This window comes from Rhopilema esculentum, chromosome 4, assembly GCF_057945365.1.
Source record: "Rhopilema esculentum isolate cy_ngs chromosome 4, ASM5794536v1, whole genome shotgun sequence".
NCBI lineage: Eukaryota > Metazoa > Cnidaria > Scyphozoa > Rhizostomeae > Rhizostomatidae > Rhopilema > Rhopilema esculentum.
The window spans coordinates 3,721,214-3,735,241 of record NC_142818.1 but is presented as its reverse complement, the minus strand read 5'-3'; the positions used below and the strand labels follow the sequence as shown (position 1 = coordinate 3,735,241).

Below are 14,028 nucleotides of genomic sequence, written 5' to 3'. Positions count from 1 at the left end.
TAGAGGTAACCATGGCAGTGCTACGTGGCTTTCTATGGAAGACATTTGTATGTGCATATGAGATAAATGGAACATATCTATCTTGCTTGAGAATACAAAAATGCATAAATATTTAACTACTAATATCTTACTTAATTATAGGGATATTTTATCCTTAGTATCATAGTTCATCCACTTATTTATGTCTGAAAAGTTTTGAAACGTGTTGACAGGGAAACGAAAGTTATGAGGTGAATCCACAGAGTACCACTTATCTGATTATGATTTGAAATCTAAGGCTCATTTGTGAGAAATGTCTGTAGATGGTGAAAGCCAACTCAGAGCAAAGAGCAAGCAACGCAGGCCTGGGGGGGGGGGGGGGAGGGCACTTGACCAGGAAGGTGACTAAAGTGTGCGGTAAACCTTTTTGCACCTGACCCTGTCCCATAGAAAATTTGCCAAAAGCATACTCTGTCCAAAGGATTGGTAAATAGGCATATTGCACAGTTATGCCAAAATATACCTGAGCGGAAAGAGGATCTGCACTGTAACTAATGCGTGTTGCTTTTGGGAGCATATATTCCTATTTTTTGCTTCTAAATACCTTGTCCAAAACAGTTTCCTTAATTTTGATACCTTATATTTTAATCAGAAAAACTCCCAAGCCCCATAATTTTAATCTGAAAACCCCGTGTTTCGTGGCATAACCGCTTATGTCAAGTATAGGCGTGCTCCCCCCGGGGGGGAGGGGTAGGAGACAAGTTCATTTGCCTCGATTCTGTTTTCGGGCATAAGTGCAAAACAACAAATATGGCGGACCAAGATGGTCAAGAGGGTCAGAAAGTGAAAGACCTTATTCATTCCTTCAGAACCCTTGACAATGTCGAAAAGACTTTGTTTATGTTAAGTTGTGTTAAGGAATGCAAGGTATCTTATTTGCTTGTTTCATAATTTGTGTTTGAATTTTTTTGCTTGCTTGAATTCCTCATTATTTGCTTGAATTCCTCATTGGGAGTTATACCGACAATATTATCATTATATTATCATTATATTATCACAAAAGATATTATCATTAATTTAAAAAGTCATTTTCACCAGCCTAAATTCGTTTTTGTCTGAAAGCCCAATCGATCTACAAACTGTCCAGGTACTTTCGTGAGGGGAGTGTATTTTATTAATTAGATTTTGATTTCTCAATTTTTCTAATCTTCTGTAAAGGAACTTTTTTAGTTTGTACAGTTTGATATGATCAATTGTATGCAGTGGAATTCAAAATTAAAAAAGCTGAATTGAACTTTTAAAAGAATTTGTTGTTCATATCGTGAATCATTAGATTGCGTTGATGTCACACTTAAATATTATATAATATAGAAATTTGGAATTCCCTGCCATTGCAAATTAAAAAGTTACCGAATAAGTCATCTTTTATCAAAAACCTGAAAAGTTATTTCTTAAAGTCGAATTGATATACTTATTTGAACCCAATTATGAACATTATCATTAAACATATATTACCACCATGCATCTCACTATTGTGTTTTTAGTATAACCAATTAACATATCTTATTATACTAACCCTATATTATCTTGATATTCCTCCTTTTTATTTCTCATTCACATTCTTCTTTTGAAATCGAACACCTACACCCTATACACGTCCAATCGGGCATATGACCTAGATAGCTCCTTGTGAGTTCTTTTCATATGTCGGACAGCAAACATACCAAACTTTGAACTATCTACTGTTTGTAGTTTTTCTTTTTTGTAAAAAATAATTGTTATTTGTGGTTCAAGTATTAAATAGAAATGTAGTAGGTAATTATTGCTGTGAATGAAATGTTTTGAGTTTTTGAGTTTTGAGTTTGAATACTTTTCTGTTTTCTTTAGAAAGTTTCATTATCAAGTTATTATGAACTCACTTTTATTCAAAGACATCTCAGTTAAAGGTGGTTTATGAAGAGGTAGAGAGGATATTGGCAAATGATTTTGTCAATATCTTACCTACTGAGCTTGCTGAAAAGATATTCTCATATCTTGATGCCAAATCTTTATGCAGAGTTTCATGTGTCAACCGTAAATGGAGAAGAGTGTCGAATAACAATAAAATATGGTATGTTTGATATTGTTTTGCCTGAAGATGACCCAAAAATCATTTGAGAAATGCTTTCTCTAAATACCCCTTGCAGATGTGATGTGAAATTTGTATTTTAAAGATGAATATAGTGAATATGTAATTTTATTTCAAAATATTTTCTGGATTGCTATTTGCTACTTTTTCCTGTTAGTTTTTTGCATTTTGGATGGGGAGCTAATTACCTTTGAAAATTAATTGCAAGTACAATTGGTGCTGATTATAGTCAAACCCTACTATCATAATCAAAGCAGTTGACTGCGGCTGAAGTCACACCAAATGTTGCTTGAAAGCCTGTGACTGTAAGCAGAGTGTGACTGTAAGCAGAGTGTGACTGTACCAAGAATGATGGCATGCAATATTAACCATTTGCAATATTTATCAAGGTTTGCCACAGGCATCTGCTGCATGAGGTTAAACTGTTATTACTGAAGTTCAAAAATAACATAGGTGTTACACCATTTAAAAGTGAAACTGTTTTAGTAAATGAAAAGTTTCATTAAAGGTGACTGAATTCGTTTTTTACATAAAGTACTGTAATGTTTTATTGAAGTACTCCAAAATGACAAGAAGCAATTCAATATAATGCAGTTTTTTCCAATATGAAGAACCAAAATAGAAGTTAAAATTAGATTATCAGTAAACTAATTTGTGTTGGGGATAGAGATAGTATTCAACTATTCAAGAACAAAGCTATATCTGGTTTAATCATGGCTGTAGAGGCATAAAGTTATAAGTTTGGCCATTGAAGAATTTGTTTCTTTAGTTATATACCATCACAATAAAGTAGAGCTGCCATATTTAAAGTGTTTTATTCATTTGATGTGTTATTTTTTTTTGCTCAAAATTATTCTTTCAGCCATCCATTTTTTTACCCTCATTTGAGCAATTGCACAAGCTTTGATAGATTTTTTGTATTAAACTGACACTGTCATTCTTTATTCAACCTAGGTATGATTTGTGTAAGGATAGAAAATGGCATGCTTACTGCAACAACAGAACATTAAAACATCCACCTGATAGAGCTCTCTCAAGGCCATCATCAGCATCAAGAAAGATTTCAATCAGACCTTTTGACTTCAATAGAAAAACATCAAATGCACAATATTTAGATGAAATTTGTGAATGGAAGGAATTATATATTAAGGTGTTCCATCTACAACAAAATTGGGTTGAAGGCCTTTACGCAGTTAAACCTATCTTGAGAGGTCATAAACAGCCAGTTACCTGTTTAGATTGTGATGGTAATTGTTTCTTTCTTCAGTTTTCTAAATATATATTGGATTTAGAGTTGAAATTTATTTGCTGGTTAGAATGTAACATTAAAATATGATTTTCTGTGACGATAATTTGTTACTCTTTGGATTTTAGGAGAAGTTATTGCATCAGGATCTTTAGATGCTACAGTGGTTTTATGGGACATAAATTCCCTTGAATGTAAGGTAAAATTGACAGATTTTGGAGGTGCAGTCAAGTGCTTAAAATTGAAGGTATGAATCTTCTTTTCGTGGTGAGTAGAAAAATATTCAAAATTAATCCTAAGCAGCATGTTGTCTTTCTAGCGTTACAATGCATCTTTCAACCTGCTTCTTTACATTAATCTCTACAGATAAGTGTAAAAAGGCCTAAAATGGCAATGCATTGAAAGGATGATCCACTTTGCACACGAGTTGCAATATGGAAAATTCCAATATATGAAAATGCTAGGATAACTTACCTTACAGAAAATTATTTTTGGCTAAAGTTTTTCTTAATAACTTGACGAGATCATTAGTTTCAAGGTGAACAGTTAACTTGCATATAGATGAAAATGTGAACAACATAGGCAAAGAAAGAGGCAAATGGCTATGGAGAAGAGTTAATTGCAAATGTCCAGTTACAGCTAGACTCTTTATTGTAGGACAATCACCTGGTTACTGGTTGTATCGACTCTGTTATTCGTGTTTTTAGTACAAAATCATTTAATATTCTAAGGTAAGTTTGATTCACACTTTTTTCATTTAAGAATATTAAAATGTGAAAATGCTGAAATATGTACATTGATTACAATGAAAGGTCGTGGGAAATCCCTTTGGGTATTCCAAAATCACAGGAAATTTACGATCACCTAGTCCATGTCCAGCCTAGGATATTTCTTTAAGTATGTAGAGACACAATGGAAGGCTTAACAAATGTCAAGTGATAAACAAAAACAAGAAGTCATTTTGTGTAATCTCTACGATAACCATCCCGTTTGTTCAAAATTGTGACAATTTCGTTTGTTGACAATTTGTGGTGCGAAGCGCCAGGCAAGGGCACCGCGCACCAGTCTAAAAGAGGGTGGGCTGAAAAAGGCGTGACCGAAATTTTTCGAGGCTACGCCCTTTAGAGCGCCAGAAAATGCCTCTTTTAGTAAATATATAATTGCTTCTTTCCACTTACCTTTTATGAGCAATCCGCTTCAGAGAAGAAATAGATTAAACAAAGGCAAAACACCTAAAAGTGAACAAAAAGGGTTCCCAGTCAAGAAGAAATGCTGCTTCTCAGGACCCGTTGGAGTAAACTTTCTAAAGTTGCGTTAGAGTAAACTTTGTAACAATTTTCTAACCCATTCTTGCCAAAAATGGGGGGCTATAGCCCCTGCTAGCCCAATGGCTGCGCGGTGCCTGCGAAACGCCCTGGTCACCAATAGGAAAATGCCTATGACTAATTTTTGGCTACGTATCAGGGTCTTTTTAGCATACTAACTATGCTTATACCAACTATATCTCCGTTGTTTTAAACAGTGGACTTTTTTCCTCTTTGAATAAGCAAAATCTTGCCTTTTTTCAGCCAATTACCCTTCGAATAGGCTATACTACGTATTGATAGCTGCAATGCAACATCATAAAATCGAATGACGAAGTCTTTAACCATAATATTATCTCTACCCCCCATCATATTTTCCTTGGACTAAGAGGTAGGTCAGAATCGATCCTGCCAGGAAACTGGGGAAGGAGGGAGGACGTTTCCTACTTTTCCGTCTGTGGTGCCGCCATTGCGTTGTGTAGAGGTTGCTACATCCACGAGTTTTGACCTTAAAAGTTGATTTTGAACGAACTTTTTCCACTATTAAGAAGGATTTGTTATAGTAAGTGTCAATTTACAGATGTCCCACATTGTTATGCACTGCATCTGAGAATGTTGTATTATCATAATACGATTCATATTCTAGTCAATTTTTGAAAGCCTTTCAACCATGCCAGCAAATTTACGGTATTACGATGCCTTTGCTTTTGCTTTTCTGTTTGCTTGGAAGGGCACCTTGTATTTTGACAAAACTTGTGCGGTGTTGTTTCATTTTGTTGCATCTTTTTCAGAAAATTCGATTGTCAACAAGGAAGCATTGAACATATTTGCTTTGAAGAAACAATAATTGCAAACACAGTGTCAGGTGACAGGTAGTGGGAATATTTCAACGTTTATATTTCAGACGATATCTGTTAGGGCATTGGAAAATAATTTTGATTGTGGGGGTAAGATGTTTTCAGTATGATTAGAAGCAAGAAAAATATCATTTCAGGGAATGATGAAGCCTCCTCCTACCATGGTTCCCTCGGTCCCTGTTCTTTGTGGCTTTTTACGTAAATATTCAAATTATCACTTTCAAAGCCTTTCACCTTGTGTTAGACTGTGGTAGATATGCTCGAGGAAAACTTCAGAACACTTTACGATTTAGAAATTCTACATTGTTCTCTGTTCTCTGTACTAGAGCCTTTTATTTCTACACCAGATATTAAAGTGAGCCTTCTTCTACTCTAGGGACATACGTATTTGGTCAATTGATGATAATAAAAATGATGATAGGTGCTTGCATCGTTTAGAAGGTCATACAGATGATATCGAGGTTTATCTAACTTCTTTGATAATATCTTCAACGCCGTAACTCCAAATGTTGTTGGGGGGTGGCAGGGGGGGGGGGACTTGTGTCTCCCCTGAAAAATTTTTGGAACCCATTGTTTCTGTGCATTCCTATTATGTACGAAGAATAAGAACATTAAGAGGTAATGTGGGGGAATGTAAAAAGTCAATTTACTTGCTATATTGCATGCATTTGATTACAGTGAGTAAGTTACATTTCATAACAGTGAAAGCATCAACATATTCCATAAAATGAATGAAAATTTGGTTGATTTCTTCTTGGTGTCTGGAAATTTTCGTCTGCCTCTTGAATTGAAACAGTACCTGTTATCAAACAGATCCCTGTATATTGATTTGTTTTCAAACAAAATGAACGATTATTTTGCTGTTTCAATTGAATGTATTAATGCTTTACACAGTATCGTACTTGTTTAGACCCCAGCACAGGTGAACGTAAACGTTTCATTTTTCAATTCTTTCTATTTTTGGAGCTTTTAACTTCGAATTTGTTGTTTAATTGTAAGAGTGTCAAGTACGACAGCCAAGAGTAAAGCTACATTCCTAATTAAAAGAATGTTTCGGGGTCAGGAATGTTTTAAAGTTAGCAAAGATTGTGGTAAAGTGAGGGATCGTTTTTACTGTTAAAAGTCATAAGCCTACGATTCTTAACGATCTTTTCGCGAAAGCAAAAGCTGAAGAGAATGATTGCACGTGTTTTTGACAGGGATTGGTTCATCGGGAATGCATGCATCGGGAATGCGTGCATCCGGAATGCGTGCATCGGAAATGTGTACATCAGGAATTTATGCACCACTAATTTGATGCTTTCATCAGCTTTCATTATTCTTTTTGTGCCTTGCCAAGGCAGTACATTCTTTCTCCGTTCTCCCTGTCCATTCTATAGGTTCGCCTTGCTTCTTGTTCTTTCTCTATCTGGACACATATCCTGAGTCCTGATGATTTTATCAAAATTCTGTGATTGTGTGATCTGTGATTGAAATATCAAAAATATTTTTTTGTAATGCTAGAGGTGTTCAGTCTGCTTTGGAGAGGAGGGGGAATTAGGCCGTTCTAGGAATGTTCGGTCTTTTAGAAACAACGATTCACAGTGTGCTTTGGTAAAAAACCATCTAAAAGAGTCGCAGCTTTCTCAAATCCGACGCACTGACTACCTAGGTCTCACAAACATATGTAATGCCAATCTGTATAGAAGTATTTTATTTAAAGCAAGTGTACCTGCTTACTTTATGCTTGTTGTTTTCTAGTTTACAATGTGTTATTTGCCTTTCTTGAAGGTTCTTCAATTGTGGAATGGTACATTAGTGAGTACGTCTTGGGATGGCTCTGTTCGATTATGGTGTGTACAAACTGGACAATGTTTACATTCCTTGTTTGGCCATACTGAAGGTTCGTTACAATTTAACATTGTGCAGACTATTTAATTCAGTCAAGCATACACACTTCCATTTTCACTGCATTGTCTGTCTATGAAAATTCAATGATGTCTCTACAGAAATCAACATAATGTGTCTTACTTTGGCAAATTTACCCAATTTAAAATTTTTATCATATTGCGAGGATGCGTGTTTACCATATTGCGAGGATGCGTGCAAGTGAATGCAATCTTCATAATCTATAGCTTATCAGGTCTTGTATAACAGATTCAAGCAACCTTGTTTTTCTTCATTACGTTTGAATTCCGAGACTAACGGTTTTTGGTCTACGCTTTGCAATATCGTTTAGCATTTTTGAGTAAATGATCAGCAGATTTAAATTTCCAAATACCTGTCATTATCGTTTAGAAATTAATTTGTTGACAGATTGTCATTCCAGGAAGGATATTATTCAGTCTTTCGATGAAAATTCGACATACTTCATCAAAATTCTGTAACGAAGAGACGTAGACAAAGTAACCAAGGACTATAGTGGTAGATAGAAGTAAAAACGATTACGAGACTAATTTTCTTTTACTGTATTTATAATTCTAGTGGTAATGTGTTGTCAGATGGACGACGAAAAGATTATGACAGGGGGAGCAGATGGAAACGTGATCATTTGGGACACAAATTTCGGACACTTGAGGCAAACCCTTTATGGTCATGCTGAAGTTGTAAGTGCCAGTCTATATTTTTCATTGATGCAACTTCTTGTTAATTTTTTGACTAAATGAGTAAGATCTTGTGGATCTATTGAATAATTTCAACAAACTGGGGTAAAAACAACATTGTTAAGGCTACTTCATTATGTTCTTTAGTTTTTTTATGTTTTATCCTTTCTACATCTAATGTATTCTAATTTAAACTGCCTTTCTTTAAGCTCACCTGTTATCTATATGTTTTGACTTTGTTATAAAAATAGATTTCAGTAATTGCTACCAAGTGCTGTTTTAATATGCTAGCTTTCTTCAATCATAATCTTTTTAACATCAACGTCATTTTATGTATTTTGGTTAAATAAACTTAAAACCAAACTATGGCATAGCGTAGGCAGCGAGAGCTAGACTAGTATCGTTGGAAGCCTGAAAATGCTGCGATTATTTAATGGTTTCAACATTTCACTGACAGCAAGAGCACTCGCTCATATCAATATATAATCGTTAATCCGGTAAAATTTGGAGTTTATTTTTGAAAAGAACTTTCAAGTTCTGCGAAGGAAAGCAGACGAATTGTAGATTATTCTTGTAAAAAAAGTTACGTTGAAAAATTTCTGTCACCGAGTTGTGTGGCTAACAGTTCACTGTGTGGGTTGTCTTTAAGTATTGCTATGAAGTAAGTCCAAACTCAATGTAAATATTTCCTGGACACCGAAATGGTTTTGGACGTATTTGTCACTTTGAGCTCTTTAGCTTTCAGTAATGATCAAGAAATTGAGATAAGCTTGTTTGAATGCTTATTGGTCAGAAAATCTGCAGATTATTATTTTGTTTCGATTAGCACTTTTTACAATAAGCGAGACCGTTCTATATTGATTTGGAGAAGCGTCTGTTAAGTCTTCTTCTTCTTAGCTGAAATTCTTATCTTTCAGTATTGTCTCCAATTTAACGAAAAGGTAATTGTTTCTGGATCTGCGGACAGTCTTGTCCGTGTGTGGAGTATTCATGGTCAGTTTCAATCTTATTGTTTTAAAAGCATTGAACTTCCAATAACTATAAAAGCTCCTAATACAATTTATTTTTCAAAGGATTTAGGGAACAGCTGTGATTTAGGTCTGTTATTTGTCGTTAATGAAGAGATTTCTCTTTTTTGGTGTACCACCAAATCATTTTAAAGCCTACTAAATGATCACATTTGCCAGTTTCTCACAAAATATGTGTTCAATTATATAAAACTGGTGTAGAAATCTCTTAAAATGAGTACTAACAAGCCTTTAATACGTTTGGTAAATGGTTAAATGCGTTTAAGGGCAGATAGAACATCGTAGATAGAACATTTTGTAGATAGAGAAAGGATATTTGGTAGTTTTTATTAGTGTTCTTAGGTTGAGTCTCAGTTTATTTTCTTCTAGTACTTTTCAGAATTCTTCACATGAAAATTCTCATATAAAAATTTTGGTTCACTGGTCAGTTTAAAGGGCATGTGTCGTGAACATGTTTTGCTAATGCAATACAATTATATTTTTTGTTTAATACAAAGCATGGGATCGAGAGTGAATTTTTACAGCAGTAGAAATTCAATAAAAAGAAATGGAAAGTTACGAAGCAATAGAATTCCATTCTTAACGCTTTTGTTTTATTAGCTAACTGTTAATGCGACATATGCCCTTTAAATGTTTGCAGCATTCTTGGCTTGTTACTTATAGCAAAATCCTAAACATCAGTAGTAAGTTCAATGATGTTTTTATTTGTTTATTGTGTGCAGGTATGCCCATGTATTCATTACAAGGCCACATTGGAATAGTTCGATGCATTAGACTTCAAGGCAGCCAATTGGTTAGTGGAGGGGACTGCAAAAAAGTTATTGTCTGGGATGCCGAGGTAAGGATATGCTTTACCATATAAGATTGTCATTTAATTTCAATTTTCATAATTGTCATTTTTACACTCACGGTACCGGATGAGAGGCAATTAACTCGTGGAACAAATTTGCATAATTTCCGCCAAAACAAAATAATTTCTTGGAATTATGCTGGTGACGCAATTGGATTTCACGAAAATTGGACAAGAGCTTTATGCAGCCATTTGCCCCTTTTTCCCTGAGCCAGTTCTTTTCAACAAGACCAAAACAAAAACAGTCGCTCCTATCACACCCGTCCAGTTCTCCCTATTCAAAGCTGGGATGGGGGCTATTGTGGAAAAAGTTGCTCAACCTTTTACGCAGATAAACTTCAAAGCTGTTAATGTTAAAACGTTAGCTCAAATGTTAGTCAATCAGCGTGCACTCGCAACTTAGCATGGAGGCAAGGTTGTTAAAGTCATAAACATGGGATGCTTTATCTGAACTCTGCCTGTCCTTGATGAAAGTTTCATTTTGAGGCTCGCGCCTCTTGTTACTTTTTATTTTTGTTTCAGATCTTTGATTGTTGTTTCCGAAGCCGGGCAGATGTTAGAGACCGGCCCGTGTCAGAATGAGCGCAAGATTTTAAATCTTTCCTCGAAAGGAATGTTTTTGTAACTTGCTTTTTGTTTCATTTCAGAAGGGAGAGCTGCTAAATTTTGTACATCGTCACCCAACATCATTGCATTTGATGTGGACTGATGAAACAAGAATAGTTACAGCTTCGCCAGAAACCCCGGGTACTGTTACTGTTGTCAGCTACTGGTCATAATTCAGCCAGATCCGGTCCGGAATAAAAATTATACCGTAGCCCAGTTGTCGAAAAGCGTTATCCGCAATGGATATTTGCTGTTGTTCACCCGTCCCATGTGTTTGTGTGGTACTGAAGTTGTGAAAGAAAGAAATAAAAGATAGCCTGCGACTGGTTTTCCCAGAGATTAAACTATTTGCTTGGAAATTTAGTTGATTGGAAAATTCAGTGTTTCTCTCCCAGTAGACAAACCGGTAGAAAATTCAGTGTTTCTCTACTGAGAGACAAACCGTAAATTTTCCATTCAACTAAATTCATCTCTGGGAAACCAGTCGAGCCTGCGCACAGGTTAAATAAAAGGACGGTGCTGCCAAAAGTACGACACGAAAGCTGTATAAAAATTTGTCTGTTAGGAGATCTCCCGATCGAAGACTCTTCTGGACTGAAACAGCACCTATCAGTTGTGGTATAACATCATGCTAGTCTGTTATATTTTCATCATGGTAGATATTCAAAGGTGCAAGAATTGATACTAATAAAAGCACCAGCTGTTAGTATACCGGTTGCAAGATACACTCATTTTTTATAAGAAACAAAGGTCAATGTTAAGTACTCCAGTTTCTTAATGTTCTGGAGATTTTGTGATGTCATGAATGATGTTTTGAAAGGTTTATGACCTTTTTTATCATGTCAAGAGAATCGCTTCCGTTCTGATGCTGTATCTAGATGTAGGAAGTATATATTTATCCCTTTTGTCTTAAGTTCTGGGCCAAAAGAGGAATCATGCTCTTTGATTTTACAAAATTTCTTTGTTCTCAGTTTTATCATATTTTGATAGTTTCTTAATCTTTTTGCTTCGAGTACTGAAGTTTCTTAATTTTTGCTGACTGTCCAATACTCGTTTATTATAGCCAGTTTCTTTTTAAAAAATGAGTGTACTGCATATCAGCACGAATAGAGAAAATACCTTGACTGCGACCTTAGCAATCGCAGATCTCGAGCTTTAGTTGAAACGAACAACAATTTTGAATATTGCAATCAGCGGCGTAACCAAGCCGTCTTCAACCCCGAGGAAAAATGTGCTAACTGGCTCCTTGCTCTTTAAAATTTGCATCCCTTTTGTATATTGCTCTGTTATAAAGGGGTTAAAGGGGGACATGATCCCAGACCCCGCGCTTATGTTAGCCAGAAGGGGCCCGCACTTAAGGAAAAATATTGAAATTGTAAAGATCAAGGGTCCCGCAGATGTTTTTGAAAATACTCGGTGTGGCAAAGTTTCCGAAAATTGTCTGAGAATCTTTTTTTTCTTAATTCAAGAATACATGATAATTTTCCGAAAATTTGTCACCCCAAAGCGTTTTGCTAAAACTTGTAAGTGTGAAAAACACGAGGTACCTATCCCACCATTAGTTCAAAACTGCTACGCAACAACATATGTTTTGGATGCCAATCATCTCTCTTGGCGTCCTTATCTTTCTCGCACCCCTAGGGACGGATTTACCGGGGGCTGTAGGATGTGCGACACCGCCCAATATATTTGTGTCTTTCGGCGAATTTTACTTTTATTCAGTAAACACTATTTTTCGATGATCAGTACTACAAAAAATTCAAAAATTTACTTTATTTATCTCTTTAACCTTGAAGTAATAGGCTGGCTCTTAAAAATGGGCTTTTCCATCATTTTCTAATCACCAGAAGGGTGTGACATCAAAATGAAACCATTATCTAACACCCCCAATCTTTGCCGCTTAAATCCGCCCCTGCACCCCATCTTAACGTTTTAATTTCTGATTTTGACCTAGCCTATGAAATATGTAAAAGAGTTTTATTGACTACTTTTCATTAACGGTCAACTATTCATTGATTACTTTCTACTTCACTTACTTTACAAAAATTGTCTTAACATTCAAGCTTCTTTATTATCAACACGACTTGTGGCAGTATCCTAGAATAGTTATGGAGGTAGCAGAGTCTAGCTGATTCTCCAAAAATTGACGTAATTTGCTCGATTCAGAACAATTTTCCTTTGATAGATATTAAAATTTAAATAGGTTTGCTTTCCAATTTTTTAGTAAAAATTAGATATTAAAGAAAGAAGTGAATATGTTGTCCGAATTTTTTTTGTTCGGAAAGAAATATCCGAAAACATTTTTGCTTAAGTTTATTGTTCGAAAATCTCTCCATTGAAAATGTCTCTACTCCTTGTACTCTTACCTATTAAACTTTATGTCTTCATGTAAAGTTCTTTCCGCTCTGAAATCTCATGAATCATGTAAAGATTTCATATTTCAAGAAGTGTTTTTTAGCTAACAAATAACAGCATCTTCGTGGTATGTTTCAAGAAAACTTTTTCCCAACTTCATATTGTATATTTCATCTCATTAGAGCTACACGCTACAAGATGAGCTTAAAGCCTTGTTTTTAATGCATTCTGGTTGAAATGTAACTTGAAAATGATTTAGAGTAGCATATATTTCTAATGTGAGTGTTTTCACTCAACCATTAAAGACACTTGTAAAGGGGTATTTCATGAAATGTGTTCGGTTTTTCTCATGATTAGCCATTCTGATCACCCCTCAATCAACCTCATTGAATCTTTCTTTTTTCCTGTCATTTTTTCTCTACCGGTATCACATTGAATAGATACCGGTACTCACGAGCCTCGAATTCAAGGTACTTTGAACGCCAGCTGGTGTTTTTCATTCATTTTAATGATTTTATTGGGGATCCGCAGACCCTCAATTATTTTTTCCCACCTACGTTCCGTGCATCATGAATCATACAATTTCGGTCCCAGTCTCTTTTTACCGTTGTGAATTTCTCAATAGGAAGAATTCAAATACCCGTACCAAAATTTAGGTCTTTATCTAGAGTGGGATTTTAAGTATATCTTTTATCCCCTATTTTCCCATTCAAAGACCTTAACCTTCATGAATATAATCAAGGAAGATTTTAAACTAAACTGTAACTATTTAGATGTTAAACAAATGATTAGATTTCTCTCGGAACTGAGTTGCAATTATCGACCCGATCTTTTTAGTCACTGCACTAACTAGTCGAAGATAAAGTTTTCATTTTCTCACACCTTTCATCTAGAATATTTTTCTATAATTCGCAAAATTTCTATAAATCGAAGGTTGGTAGAGCTGGCTGTTACTCAGCCATTTTCGGTCATATGATCGCAGAAGCGGTGTGGCTAGGTGGTACAACGGAAAATTTCCCAGTGAACCGCTTTCAAATGAGTTTGTAAAACCAGGAAAATGTTTAATATGAACAAAATCTTTGGTGAGAAAACG

General features: G+C 35.3%; 1 protein-coding gene across 2 annotated transcripts; it reads left to right on the top strand.

Annotated features, from left to right (window-relative positions):
• Positions 1–355: 355 nt before the first annotated feature.
• LOC135691398 (uncharacterized) lies at positions 356–10,768 on the top strand. Of its 2 annotated transcripts, XM_065209249.2 has the most exons (12): positions 358–906; positions 1,911–2,089; positions 3,062–3,354; positions 3,482–3,600; positions 4,011–4,084; positions 5,449–5,529; positions 5,891–5,975; positions 7,285–7,396; positions 7,978–8,099; positions 9,014–9,089; positions 9,847–9,962; positions 10,622–10,768. In XM_065209249.2, the coding sequence occupies exons 1-12, from the start codon at positions 790–792 to the stop codon at positions 10,751–10,753; spliced, it is 1,506 nt and encodes a 501-aa protein (XP_065065321.2). In that variant the 5' UTR covers positions 358–789; the 3' UTR covers positions 10,754–10,768. The 2 variants fall into 2 exon arrangements, 1 of the variants encoding a protein (XP_065065321.2); XR_016145309.1 differs by lacking the exon at positions 9,014–9,089 and having other exon boundaries at positions 356–906.
• The last annotated feature ends 3,260 nt before the right edge of the window (positions 10,769–14,028 follow it).